A 14154-nucleotide genomic window follows, 5' to 3' on the forward strand; every position below is an offset into this window, starting at 1 on the left:
AAAGCCAGAAATCTAGCTATGCGATTATTCTACAAATATGCACATATCATCAATAGTGTGTACTTTATAGAGGCTGTTCACATGGGTGGAGTCTGGGTGGGACTCAAATATACATGCACAATTTATATAACAAGTAAAGCGAATGCTACATACCTGTAGAAGGTATTCTCCGAGGACAGCAGGCTGATTGTTCTCACTGATGGGTGACGTCCACGGCAGCCCCTCCAATCGGAAACTTCACTAGCAAAGTCCTTTGCTAGCCCTCGCGCGCCCGCGCGCACCGCGCATGCGCGGCCGTCTTCCCGCCCGAAACCGGCTCGAGCCGGCCAGTCCAGTATGTAGCAAGACAATACACTTCAAGGGAAGACACAACTCCAAAGGGGAGGCGGGCGGGTTGGTGAGAACAATCAGCCTGCTGTCCTCGGAGAATACCTTCTACAGGTATGTAGCATTCGCTTTCTCCGAGGACAAGCAGGCTGCTTGTTCTCACTGATGGGGTATCCCTAGCCCCCAGGCTCACTCAAAACAACAACATTGGTCAATTGGGCCTCGCAACGGCGAGGGCATAACTGAGATTGACCTAAAAAATTTACCAACTAACTGAGAGTGCAGCCTGGAACAGAACAAACAGGGCCCTCGGGGGGTGGAGTTGGATCCTAAAGCCCAAACAGGTTCTGAAGAACTGACTGCCCGAACCGACTGTCGCGTCGGGTATCCTGCTGCAGGCAGTAATGAGATGTGAATGTGTGGACAGATGACCACGTCGCAGCTTTGCAAATTTCTTCAATGGAGGCTGACTTCAAGTGGGCTACCGACGCAGCCATGGCTCTGACATTATGAGCCGTGACATGACCCTCAAGAGCCAGCCCCGCCTGGGCGTAAGTGAAGGAAATGCAATCTGCTAGCCAATTGGAAATGGTGTGTTTCCCTACAGCCACTCCCCTCCTATTGGGGTCAAAAGAAACAAACAATTGGGCGGACTGTCTGGTGGGCTGTGTCCGCTCCAGGTAGAAGGCCAATGCTCTCTTGCAGTCCAATGTGTGCAGCTGACGTTCAGCAGGGCAGGAATGAGGACGGGGAAAGAATGTTGGCAAGACAATTGACTGGTTCAGATGGAACTCCGACACGACCTTTGGCAGAAACTTAGGGTGAGTGCAGAGGACTACTCTGTTGTGATGAAATTTGGTGTAAGGGGCCTGGGCTACCAGGGCCTGAAGCTCGCTGACTCTACGAGCCGAAGTAACTGCCACCAAGAAAATGACCTTCCAGGTCAAGTACTTCGGATGGCAGGAATTCAGTGGCTCAAAAGGAGGTTTCATCAGCTGGGTGAGAACGACATTGAGATCCCATGACACTGTAGGAGGCTTGACAGGGGGCTTTGACAAAAGCAAACCTCTCATGAAGCGAACAACTAAAGGCTGTCCTGAGATTGGCTTACCTTCCACTTGGTAATGGTATGCACTGATTGCACTAAGGTGAACCCTTACGGAGTTGGTCTTGAGACCAGACTCAGACAAGTGCAGAAGGTATTCAAGCAGGGTCTGTATAGGACAAGAGCGAGGATCTAGGGCCTTGCTGTCACACCAGACGGCAAACCTCCTCCAATGAAAGAAGTAACTTCTCTTAGTGGAGTCTTTCCTGGAAGCAAGCAAGATGCGGGAGACACCCTCTGGCAGACCCAAAGAGGCAAAATCTACGCCCTCAACATCCAGGCCGTGAGAGCCAGGGACTGGAGGTTGGGATGCAGAAGAGCCCCGTCGTCCTGCGTGATGAGGGTCGGAAAACACTCCAATCTCCACGGTTCTTCGGAGGATAACTCCAGAAGAAGAGGGAACCAGATCTGACGCGGCCAAAAGGGAGCAATCAGAATCATGGTGCCTCGGTCTTGCTTGAGTTTCAACAAAGTCTTCCCCACCAGAGGTATGGGAGGATAAGCATACAGCAGACCTTCCCCCCAATCCAGGAGGAAGGCATCCGACGCCAGTCTGCCGTGGGCCTGAAGCCTGGAACAGAACTGAGGGACCTTGTGGTTCACTTGAGATGCGAAGAGATCCACCAGGGGGGTGCCCCACGCCTGGAAGATCTGTCGCACCACACGGGAATTGAGCGACCACTCGTGAGGTTGCATAATCCTGCTCAACCTGTCGGCCAGACTGTTGTTTACGCCTGCCAGATATGTGGCTTGGAGCACCATGCCCTGACGGCGAGCCCAGAGCCACATGCTGACGGCTTCCTGACACAGGGGGCGAGATCCGGTGCCCCCCTGCTTGTTGACATAGTACATGGCAACCTGATTGTCTGTCTGAATTTGGATAATTTGGTGGGACAGCCGATCTCTGAAAGCCTTCAGAGCATTCCAGATCGCTCGCAACTCCAGAAGATTGATCTGTAGATCGCGTTCTTGGAGGGACCAACCTCCTTGGGTGTGAAGCCCATCGACATGAGCTCCCCATCCCAGGAGAGACGCATCCGTGGTCAGCACTTTTTGTGGCTGAGGAATTTGGAAGGGACGTCCCAGAGTCAAATTGGAGCAAATCGTCCACCAAACCAGGGATTCGAGAAAACTCGTGGACAGGTGGATCACGTCCTCTAGACCCCCAGCGGCCTGATACCACTGGGAGGCTAGGGTCCATTGAGCAGATCTCATGTGAAGGCGGGCCATGGGAGTCACATGAACTGTGGAGGCCATGTGGCCCAGCAATCTCAACATCTGCCGAGCTGTGATCTGCTGGGACGCTCGCACCCGCGAGACGAGGGACAACAAGTTGTTGGCTCTCGTCTCTGGGAGATAGGCGCGAGCCGTCCGAGAATCCAGCAGGGCTCCGATGAATTCGAGTTTCTGCACTGGGAGAAGATGGGACTTTGGGTAATTTATCACAAACCCCAGTAGCTCCAGGAGGCGAATAGTCATCTGCATGGACTGCAGGGCTCCTGCCTCGGATGTGTTCTTCACCAGCCAATCGTCGAGATATGGGAACACGTGCACCCCCAACCTGCGAAGCGCCGCTGCTACCACAGCTAGGCACTTTGTGAACACCCTGGGTGCAGAGGCGAGCCCAAAGGGTAGCACACAGTACTGGAAGTGGCGTGTGCCCAGCTGAAATCGCAGATACTGTCTGTGAGCTGGCAGTATCGGGATGTGTGTATAGGCATCCTTCAAGTCCAGAGAGCATAGCCAATCGTTTTGCTGAATCATGGGGAGAAGGGTGCCCAGGGAAAGCATCCTGAACTTTTCTTTTACGAGATACTTGTTCAGGGCCCTTAGGTCTAGGATGGGACGCATCCCCCCTGTTTTCTTTTCCACAAGGAAGTACCTGGAATAGAATCCCAGCCCTTCTTGCCCGGATGGCACGGGCTCGACCGCATTGGCGCTGAGAAGGGCGGAGAGTTCCTCTGCAAGTACCTGCTTGTGCTGGAAGCTGTAGGACTGAGCTCCCGGAGGACAATTTGGAGGTTTTGAGGCCAAATTGAGGGTGTATCCTTGCCGGACTATTTGGAGAACCCACTGATCGGAGGTTATGAGAGGCCACCTTTGGTGAAAAGCTTTCAACCTCCCTCCGACAGGCAAGTCGCCCGGCACTGACACTTGGATGTCGGCTATGCTCTGCTGGAGCCAGTCAAAAGCTCGCCCCTTGCTTTTGCTGGGGAGCCGCGGGGCCTTGCTGAGTCGCACGCTGCTGACGAGAGCGAGCGCGCTGGGGCTTAGCCTGGGCCGCAGGCTGTCGGGAAGGAGGATTGTACCTACGCTTGCCAGAAGTATAGGGAACAGTCTTCCTTCCCCCGAAAAATCGTCTACCTGTAGAGGTAGAAGCTGAAGGCTGCCGGCGGGCGAACTTGTCGAATGCGGTGTCCCGCTGGTGGAGAGACTCTACCACCTGTTCGACTTTTTCGCCAAAAATGTTATCCGCACGGCAAGGCGAGTCCGCAATCCGCTGCTGGATTCTATTCTCCAGGTCGGCGGCACGCAGCCATGAGAGCCTGCGCATCACCACACCTTGAGCAGCGGCCCTGGACGCAACATCAAAAGTGTCATAAACTCCTCTGGCCAGGAATTTTCTGCACGCCTTCAGCTGCCTGACCACCTCCTGAAAAGGCTTGGCTTGCTCAGGGGGAAGAGCATCAACCAAGCCCGCCAACTGCCGCACATTGTTCCGCATGTGTATGCTCGTGTAGAGCTGGTAGGACTGGATCTTGGACACGAGCATAGAGGAATGGTAGGCCTTCCTCCCAAAGGAGTCTAAGGTTCTAGCGTCCTTGCCCGGGGGCGCCGAAGCATGTTCCCTAGAACTCTTAGCCTTCTTTAGGGCCAAATCCACAACTCCAGAGTCATGAGGCAACTGAGTGCGCATCAGCTCTGGGTCCCCATGGATCCGGTACTGGGACTCGATCTTCTTGGGAATGTGGGGATTAGTTAATGGCTTGGTCCAGTTCGCAAGCAATGTCTTCTTCAGGACATGGTGCAAGGGAACAGTGGACGCTTCCTTAGGTGGAGAAGGATAGTCCAGGAGCTCAAACATTTCAGCCCTGGGCTCGTCCTCCACAACCACCAGGAAGGGGATGGCCGTAGACATCTCCCGGACAAAGGAAGCGAAAGACAGACTCTCGGGAGGAGAAAGCTGTCTCTCAGGAGAGGGAGTGGGATCAGACGGAAGACCCTCAGACTCCTCGTCAGAGAAATATCTGGGATCTTCCTCTTCCTCCCACGAGGCCTCACCCTCGGTGTCAGACACGAGTTCCCGGACCTGTGTCTGCAACCTCGCCCTGCTCGACTCCGTGGAACCCCGTCCACGATGGGGGCGTCGAGAGGTAGACTCCCTTGCCCGCATCGGCGAAGCTCCCTCCGCCGACGTGGTCGGGGAGCCTTCCTGGGAGGTGGCCGCGGTCGGCACCGCACGCGGTACCGACGTCGGGGACCTCAACCTGGGCGATGGGCCAGCCGGCGCCACGCTCGACGGTACCGGAGGCGCAAGCACCGCCGGTACCGGAGGGGTAGGGCGCAACAGCTCTCCCAGAATCTCTGGGAGAACGGCCCGGAGGCTCTCGTTTAGAGTGGCTGCAGAGAAAGGCTGAGAGGTCGATGCAGGCGTCGACGTCAGTACCTGTTCCGGGCGTGGAGGCTGTTCCGGGCTGTCCAGAGCGGAGCGCATCGACACCTCTTGAACAGAGGGTGAGCGGTCCTCTCGGTGCCGATGCCTGCTGGGTGCCGAATCCCTCGGCGACCCAGAGCTCTCGGTGCCGACACGGGGAGGAGACCGGTGTCGATGCTTCTTCGATTTCTTCCGAAGCATGTCACCGGAGCTCCCCGGCACCGACGAGGAGGACGTCGAATCCATCCGTCGCTTCCTCGGGGCCGAGACTGAAGAAGGTCGATCTCGGGGGGGCTGTACCGCAGGAGCCCTCAGGGTAGGCGGAGACCCACCCGAGGGCTCACCGCCACCAGCAGGGGAATGGACAGCCCTCACCTGCACTCCACCCGATGCACCACCGTCCGACGACATCAGCAGACGAGGTCCTGGTACCACCGACGTCGATGCAGCTATCCGATGTCTCGGCGCCGATGCAGAGGCCCGATGCCTCGATGCACTCGATGCAGGGGCGGCCGAGGAAGATGGTCTGGACGCTGACGACGTCGATGCACTCGAAGATCCCGGTGCCGATGCCGACGAAGAGCCCAAGAACAACACGTTCCACTGGGCTAGTCTCGCTACCTGAGTCCGCCTTTGAAGCAGGGAACACAGACTGCAGTTCTGAGGGCGGTGCTCGGCCCCCAGACACTGAAGACACGACGAGTGTCGATCAGTGAGCGAGATAACCCGGGCGCACTGGGTGCACTTCTTGAAGCCGCTGGAAGGCTTCGATGTCATGGGCGGAAAAATCACGCCGGCGAAATCAAAAGCCGAAATGGCGAAATTTGAAGCACCAAAATTTAGAGGGAGAAAAATCTCGACCGAGGCCAAAAAGAGGCCTACCCCGACGACGAAAGAAAACTTACCGGGGCAAAAAGCTGGAAGTACGGGGAGGATTTACACGAAACCCGGCGGGGGGTTTCCGGAGCACTTCCCGACTAAGAGAAACTTTCCCGAAGGAAAAAAACACGCTCAAAATAAATTGGACGCGCGAGGTCGACTTTCCGGGGCTCGACACGGCGAAAACACGACCGTACCGAGTGCGGACAAAAGAAGACTGGCCGGCTCGAGCCGGTTTCGGGCGGGAAGACGGCCGCGCATGCGCGGTGCGCGCGGGCGCGCGAGGGCTAGCAAAGGACTTTGTTAGTGAAGTTTCCGATTGGAGGGGCTGCCGTGGACGTCACCCATCAGTGAGAACAAGCAGCCTGCTTGTCCTCGGAGAAAAGTGTTTACGCCTAAGCATATACTTCCATATATACCCAGCTATGCTAGTATTCAATAAAGAAAATTAGCTGTCTACTTGCCTTTATAGAACAGACGCCACATTGTGCCCTTTTACAGCCTCTAATCTAATCTAATATAGACGCTTCTATCCCGCTTTACCCCAAAAGGTTCAAGGCAGATCACAAATATAAAGCGAATGGTATAAAATTTCTAAAATAGCACTGATAGTAAATGACTCCCTTATTTAGGGCTAGCTATTTTGCTGACCGCCGACGGCTTTAAGCCTAAATATTCAATCCCTGGCCATGTCCAGGCTCCAGCACTGAATATCCAGGTATACACAGCCAGCTAAAATGTAGCCGGTGTGATATTCAGTACGTAACCGGCTAGGAAGAACCATAAAGAGAGGACTATGGTCCTATTTATGCAGTAAGTGCTGACTCCGTCCCTGGAACGCCCACAAAATAGATAGTTTCAGCTTGGGCACTAACTCTCTGATTCTATAAAAGTCACCAAAAATTGCATGCACAAATTTAGGTGCAGTCCCGATTTGCCTGTGCAACTTAATACAACAGCAAGCCAATTAGTGCTTTTTAACTAAGTTGATTTAATTGGAATATCCGCGCCTAAAATTTACATGCGGCCTGAAAAAGGGAGGCGCGGAAATGAAAGGGTCGTGGGCATTTCAGGCTGGATCAGGGGGCGTGGTTTTGAGCTACATGCCTAATTACAGAATAATGGTGTTCTGCGCGTAAATTTAGGTGCGGACATTTGCAGCATGTTTTCGTTGGTGCAAATGGCAGTGCCTAAATTTACGCACGACCTCGCCGCTTAAGTGTTATGCTATAAACCGCGCCGAGCATTAGGTGTGGCTTACAGAATATTGCTTAAGCTGGATTTTTTTTCCAAGACATTTTTAGGCAACATTTATACAATTCATCCCTGGGCGTTTTCTGCAGCACTTATCCAGTAAAGCGCTGCTGAGTATGCCAGATAGCCCCACACAAGAACAGCCAGGAGCCATTTCTGACTATTTAAATTGCTTTGAATCAGTATCACTAATCAACACAGCTGAGAAAGGTTCTGATCAAAGAACCCCCTCAAATATGCATGTCCTTTCAACAATTTGATTGCTACAATGAAAGCACCTGTTAGGGGTTAATGTGATAACAGGACGCTTATGCGAGAAGTCCAAAAAGGTGTCTCTTTAATAAGGGCAACAGAGGCACTTATGTCCCTTTATAAAATAGGCTGCCAGATCCAACTCAATAGCACACAAATGCTGATGCACAAAATTTACATCTGTTCCGAAGAAGACTCTGCTCCAGTGGCGCAGGAAGGGGGGGGCGGTGGGGCGGTCCGCCCCAGGTGCACGCTGCTGGGGGGGTGTCGGCTCCGCTGGTTCACTGCTTTCTCTGCCCCGGAACAGGTTACTTCCTGTTCCGGGGCAGAGAGAGCAGGGAACCAGCTGAGCCCACACAGCTCCCAGTGACGTGCACTCGGGGCGGAGCGGCCCTCCCGCCCGCCCTCTTTGGTAAGAATGCGCTCCGGGGGGTGTGGGGTGTGTGTGCATGCACCGAGGGGGGGGTGCGCAGCGGCGAACCGCCCCGGGTGTCAGCCGCCCTCGCTACGGCACTGCTCTGCTCTACCAAAACTATAACCCATGCACACTATGCACCGATCATTTGAAAGGAGTTGTACACTTTCAGTGCATACACATTATATGCACATATTGAGGTTGAACTATCTTATAAAAGCCCTTATCTGTGTACGAAACAGGCTTCATGCATGGACCTTTCCGCAATTCATCTTGTAGAAAAAAAACAAAAACAATGATCCTCCTGTGAAACTTTAGGAAACAGAAAATGAGAACAGACTTACTACAAGTTTATTTTACTTCTTGGACCACTAGAGAGAGCTCTTAAGTTCTTTAAAGGTTCTGGAAAAGCTAAGCAAACTATTTAGTGGTCCACTGGTGTCTATCTGTTTATATGCTGTCTCCCCATTACATCTCCCTAGTCAGGAGGATCACACTGGCAAACTGGCAAAAATAATGCATTTTAAAATAAACAGAGCTACATACCATCTGAGGGTGTTTCCTCTTCTTTATCGCCTCGGTCAGAAGCCAGTGAAGAAGAATCATGAAGCCCAGAAAGAGGGTCTTCATAGTCTTCCCCGTCATCTGAATCGCCTGTAAGAGTAAAAGAAGGAATTCTGTCACGGCTCTGCTGGGGGTGGGGGGAGGGGGGATTGATGCCTAACAGTATTAAAGTTCTAATTGAAATCCATATTTATTTATTTATTAGGATTTATATTACCGCCTTTTATCATTTAATGTGTTATTTTATATTCAGGTTGTACATTAGGTCTTAAGGTTGTAACTATATACTTATTTGCTACCAAAACACATAGAAATACAAGCTTTACAGTAGTGGGAAAATTGGAAATCCCCAGAAAGTTTCAAAAGACTGTTTCTCTGATTCTTTACCTTCACTCAGCAAGCACAGATGGAGAGGAGAAGAAAATATTAAGACACTCCAATACATTCTGCAAACTGGATATGAAGGAAAAGAACAGAGCATGACAATTGCACCTCATTAGTTTCAAGTATATACACAGGATGTATGAAGGGGAATCAATATATATGGTGAATTTTTACTGTGCTTGTGCTATATCTAAATTCCCATTATTTATTGACCTCTCTGCACTCGCACACATATTTTAGAGAATTAGAGAGAAAAAAGTACAGCACATAGAACTACCCTGTGTGTGGATATGCTTGGCTATAGTTTTTTTTAAAGGAACTTATGAATTGTTGAAACAGTTCATAAGCATGTGGCAATTGGTGAGAACATAACTAAATGACAGCAGACATCCTGCAGAGAAATAGAAAAGGGGAAATAACAATCCTAGAAAAAAAAATTTAAACCCAACAATTTCAACTTGTACTAATATAGTAGAAAAGTGAAGCACAAGTTCTCAGTCAGTATCAGGTAAATAAATCCAAATACAATTTACAATATAATGGAACAAATTATACACCATATATTTAAAAGAAATATATGTTCAAATGAAATGTCTATATAGTCATTAGCTGACAGCCATTCTATTGCAATCAGGCATCATGTCAGCAGTGTCTTGAGCCGGTGCCAATGACAACAGCATAAATTCTGCAACTCATTCCTGTGGCTATAAAATTAATGATCAGTTTAAAAATACTTCCTTGTAAAAGTTATTGCACAAAGGAAAGCCGTGTATAGGTCCCTGTATATCCTCAAGAGAATAATTAATGTCAGTGCTCATTAATGTCATTTGTTTCCTCAAAACAGTATTTGGTTGATCTGGGTAGTTTAAAAGAAGTTTAATTAATGCTATGGTGCTAGCAGTTAAGACTATGACTCTGGTTTATCTTTTGCTTTTGGCAAAGCGAAGGTACTTACCTGTAGTAGTTATTCTCCAAGGACAGCAGGCCTTATTTTCTAACAGATGGGTAATACAGGTCCGCGTTACCGATCTAGAGCTTGTAAGAAGCTTAAAAAACAGGTCTTTGAGGGAGAGACACGCTCCATAGTGCATGCGCGAGTGCCTTCCCATCTGCCGCGAGAGTGCAGGACCAGCAGCACAATATAAAACATAATAAAAAGGAGACAACTCCAAGGGGAGGTGGGAGGCAATGTGAGCATATAAGGCCTGCTGTCCTCAGAGAATACCTGCTACAGGTAAGTACCTTTGCTTTCTCTAAGGACAAGCAGGCCAATAATTCTCACAGATGGGAATTCCAAGCTACCAGGCTCACAAAAAACAACCACCAATGGTCAATTGAACCTCGCAACGGTGAGGGCAAAAAAGTAATTAACTTGAAACTATATACAACTGGGTGAGAGTGCAGTCTGGAACAGAACAAAATGGGCCAAGAAGGGTGGAGTTGGACTCTAGACCCCAAACAAATTCTGCAGCATCCAACTGTTGCATCGGATATCTTGCTCAATGCAGTAATGAGATGTGAATGTGTGGACTGAAGACCACATCACAGCCTTGCAAATTTCTTCAACAGAGGCTGACCTCAAGTGCGCTACCAACACAGCCATGACTCTGGCATTGTGAGCCTGACATAACACTCAAGGGTCAGTCCAGCCTGGGCATAAGTACAAGAAATGCAATCTGCCATCCAACTGGAAATGGTAGGTTTCTCAATGGCAAACCCCATCCTATTGGGATCAAAAGAAACAAAAAGTTGGGTGGACTGTCTGTAGGGCCCAGTAAAAGGCCAATGCTTGCTTGCAGTCCAAGGTGTGCAGTGCGCTTTCGTCAGGATGGGTATGAGGTCGGGGGTCAATTGATTCTGATGGAACTCCAATACAACCTTAGATAGGCACTTAGGGTGCATGCGGAGGACTACTCTATTATGATGAAACTTCCTATAAGATGTATCCGCCACTAAAGCCTGAAGCTTACTGACACTGCGAGCTGAAGTAACAGCCACCCAAAATATGATCTTCCAGGTCAAGTACTTCAGATGTCAGGAATCAAGTGGCTCAAAAGGAGCTTTCATTAGCTGTGTGAGAAGGATGTTGAGGTCCCATTACCAAAGTGGAGGTTTGAAAGGGGGCTTTGTCAACAGCAAACCTCTCATGAAGCAAACAACTAGAGGCTGTCCAGAGATGGGTTTACCCTTTGCACATTGATGATAAGCACTAAACGCACTGAGGTGAACCCTTGTGGAGTTGGTCTTGAGACCAGAACCTGGAGAGGTGCAGAAGGTATTCAAGCAGGGTCTGTGCAGCACAGGAAATAGGATCTAGGGCCTTGCCTTCACACCAGATGGCAAACCTCCTCCATTTAAACTCTTAGTTGAATCTTTTCTGGAAGCCAGCAAGACCCTGGAGACACCCCCAGGAAGATGCAAGGAAGCAAATTCTAAGCTCTCAACATCCAAGCTGTGAGAGCAAGAGATCAGAGGTCGGGATGCAAAAAAGAGATCCCTCTTTCTGTGTGATGAGAGTCAGAAAATGCTCCAACATCCACGGTTCTTCGGAGAATAACTCCACAAGAAGAGGGAACCAGATCTGCCAGGGCCAGTAGGGAGTGATCATGATCATGGCCCCGCAGTCTTGCCTGAGTTTCATCAAAGTCTTCCCCACAAGAGGAATGGGAGGATACGCATACAGAAGTCCTACCTCCCAATGAAGGAGGAAGGCATTCAACTCTAATCTGTCATGGGCCTGGAGCCTGGAACAGAACTGAGGGACTTTGTGATTGGACTGAGTGGCAAAAAGGTCCACTGAGGGGGTGCCCCATGCTTGAAAGTTCTCGCGGGCAATGTCCATGCTAAGGAACCACTCATGCGGTTGAATGACCTTGCTCAGTCTGTCACCAGGCTGTTGAATTTTCCTGCCAGGTAAGTGGCCTTGAGGAGCATCCTGTGCTGTTGCGCCTGCCACATCTGGATGGCCTCCTGACACAGAGGGCATAATCTGGTGCCTCCCTGCTTGTTTGTGTAGTACATGGCAACCTGATTGTATGTTTGAATAAATACAATTTGGTTGTTTGGCCGATCCCTGAAAGCCTTTAGAATGTTCCAGATTGCCCGAAGCTCCAGAAGATAGATTTCCAAATCAGTTTCCTGGGCTAACCAAGCACCTTGAGTGTGAAGCCCATCTAAATGAGCTCCCCATCCTAGGCAGGATGCATCTGTCATCAGCACTTCCGTGGGCTGTGGAAGTTGGAATGGGAGTCCCAGAGACAAAATGGATGAAATTGTCCACCAGAGTAGGGACTGAACCAGCTCTGGCGGAACTTGGATGACATTGTCTAGGTTCCCTGTGACCTGATATCACTGGGAAGCCAGGGTTCATTGGGCAGTTCTCATGTGAGGATGTGATATGGGTGTCACATGAACAGTAGAGGCCATATGGCCCAACAACCTCAACATCTGCTGAGCTGTGACCTGCGTCTTTAAAGGGGAAGGCTATTGAAGAATATAATTTTTGACTCGCACCAGACGGAGCTTTCACGGATTACAAGATACTTGCATGTGAATTCGTTGATTATATTAGCAGCATTGGCTACTGTTTATATATAAGTATATTACATTTTATAGCAGGTGAATGGAGGATTAACATCACCTGATCAGCATCATAAAGTATACAAAAAGAATTACCCGATGAACGAAGTGCTGAACCACCAGGCAGTGATATTATCACTTGCAGTAATGAGTGGAAATTCTGAGGGTATTCACATAAAAAATTTTTGAAATATATACTAATATAGTGTGGGTAGCCTTTGCAGTGCATTTGAGTTTGAACAACTTTTGAGTTTCAGCAACTTGTGTCCTGGTTTGGATATTTAGTATTGTACTTTATATACCAGAGACTGCAGGATTTTTTTGTATTAGTATCTGTAGGGATATCAACTAAGCATATTCTATATACCGCGCCTAAATCTAGGTGCTGCTTTTCGAATACGCTTAGGCGGAAATTTGTTCCGAAGGATTTTTCAGGCATCATATATAGAATCTGGCCCTTAGTAGCAAATTTCAGTTCACTAATCAAATACGTGTCCTGATAACATTAGGACAGTAAAATGGCTGTTCTAACGATCAGCTGTTAACTTCAAGCAACCACCAATGACCTGGATAGTCAAGGCTGGTGCCCAGATTAGGCCTGGCATTGAATATCTGGATCACTTTCTCTCCACGGTGGTCAGCGCCTTTGCAATCACTGCCTGCAACAGGCTCACTTAAAAACTGTTAAACTCTATTTTTCTTCTCTATAAAATTGCAGTCAAAAAGCATCAAGCAGGAACCAGGATTCTGACTGAAATCCAGATGTCTTGCAAGATACTTTCTATTTTTTTTCCAAGGATTTAGTGTACATCTTAGTTGTTACATGGTTTTGATTAATACAATATGACCTTTGTTGTTTCAAAATATGTTCAGTAAATTTTTGGCTTCTGAAATTAATTTTTCTTTCTGTTTCCATATGCATGGCTATTTTTACTTTTTTTCATAAAAGCAGTGGATTTTTTTGGCTCTCTGCAGTTAATCATGAAAGCCCTATGTTGTTATAAATGTTTTCTGTAATATATTCTGAACCACCTGCCAGCAAACTGGATTATGGCTGAAGAAGACAATATTTGCTATATTTATTTTCTCTTTTCCTTTTACACGTTATTATTTGCAAACCCCCTCCCCTTTCAGTGCCTCTCTGTCCCACAGTGTACAGGTGCCAGAGCCAGTGCAAAGGTGAACCTTCAGCCTTGCACTCCTCAGTTTTCAGGCCCAACCCCTTCCCCCCACCAAGATTTGGATAATTAAAAATCATGATCATCCTAACACCACCCCTCCCAGAATGATGCTGTACAAACAGGTAATTGGACATTGTGATCTGAAATAATAAAAACTTTACCCAGTAGTTGGTGTTTTTATAAACATTGGCTGCTGGGGGTATTTCTTCACCCAGATATTTAGCGTCAGCCTTTACCCAGATACTGATGCTGAATATCCAGTTCTTTGGTGGCCACTAGAAGTTACCCAATTGCCGCCAATATTCAACACTATTGTTTTTTCCTTTTGGCTGCTGCTACTCCTTTCTGCTGCCTAGTCTGCCTAATGGTTAGCAGGCCATGAGAAGTTCAAGAAAGTGAAGTCACTAAGAACACAAGAATAGCCATACTGGATCAGATCAATGGTCCGTCTAGCCCAGTAGCCTGTTTCCAATAGTGGCCAATCCAGGTCACAAATACCTGGTAAAAATGCAAATAGTAGCAACATTCCATGCTACCAAACCCAGGGCAAGCATTGGCT

At 49.0% G+C, this 14154-nt stretch overlaps 1 protein-coding gene across 1 annotated transcript in view; it reads right to left on the reverse strand.

Moving 5' to 3' along the window:
• SKAP2 (src kinase associated phosphoprotein 2) overlaps positions 1 to 14154 on the reverse strand; it is a 479896-nt gene that overhangs the window by 424136 nt on the left and 41606 nt on the right. The window contains exon 4 of the mRNA XM_030202306.1: positions 8434 to 8541. Within this exon, the coding sequence (XP_030058166.1) occupies positions 8434 to 8541 (108 nt within the window). The remainder of the gene's footprint in view (positions 1 to 8433; positions 8542 to 14154) is intronic.

This window comes from Microcaecilia unicolor, chromosome 1 (assembly GCF_901765095.1).
Source record: "Microcaecilia unicolor chromosome 1, aMicUni1.1, whole genome shotgun sequence".
Lineage (NCBI taxonomy): Eukaryota > Metazoa > Chordata > Amphibia > Gymnophiona > Siphonopidae > Microcaecilia > Microcaecilia unicolor.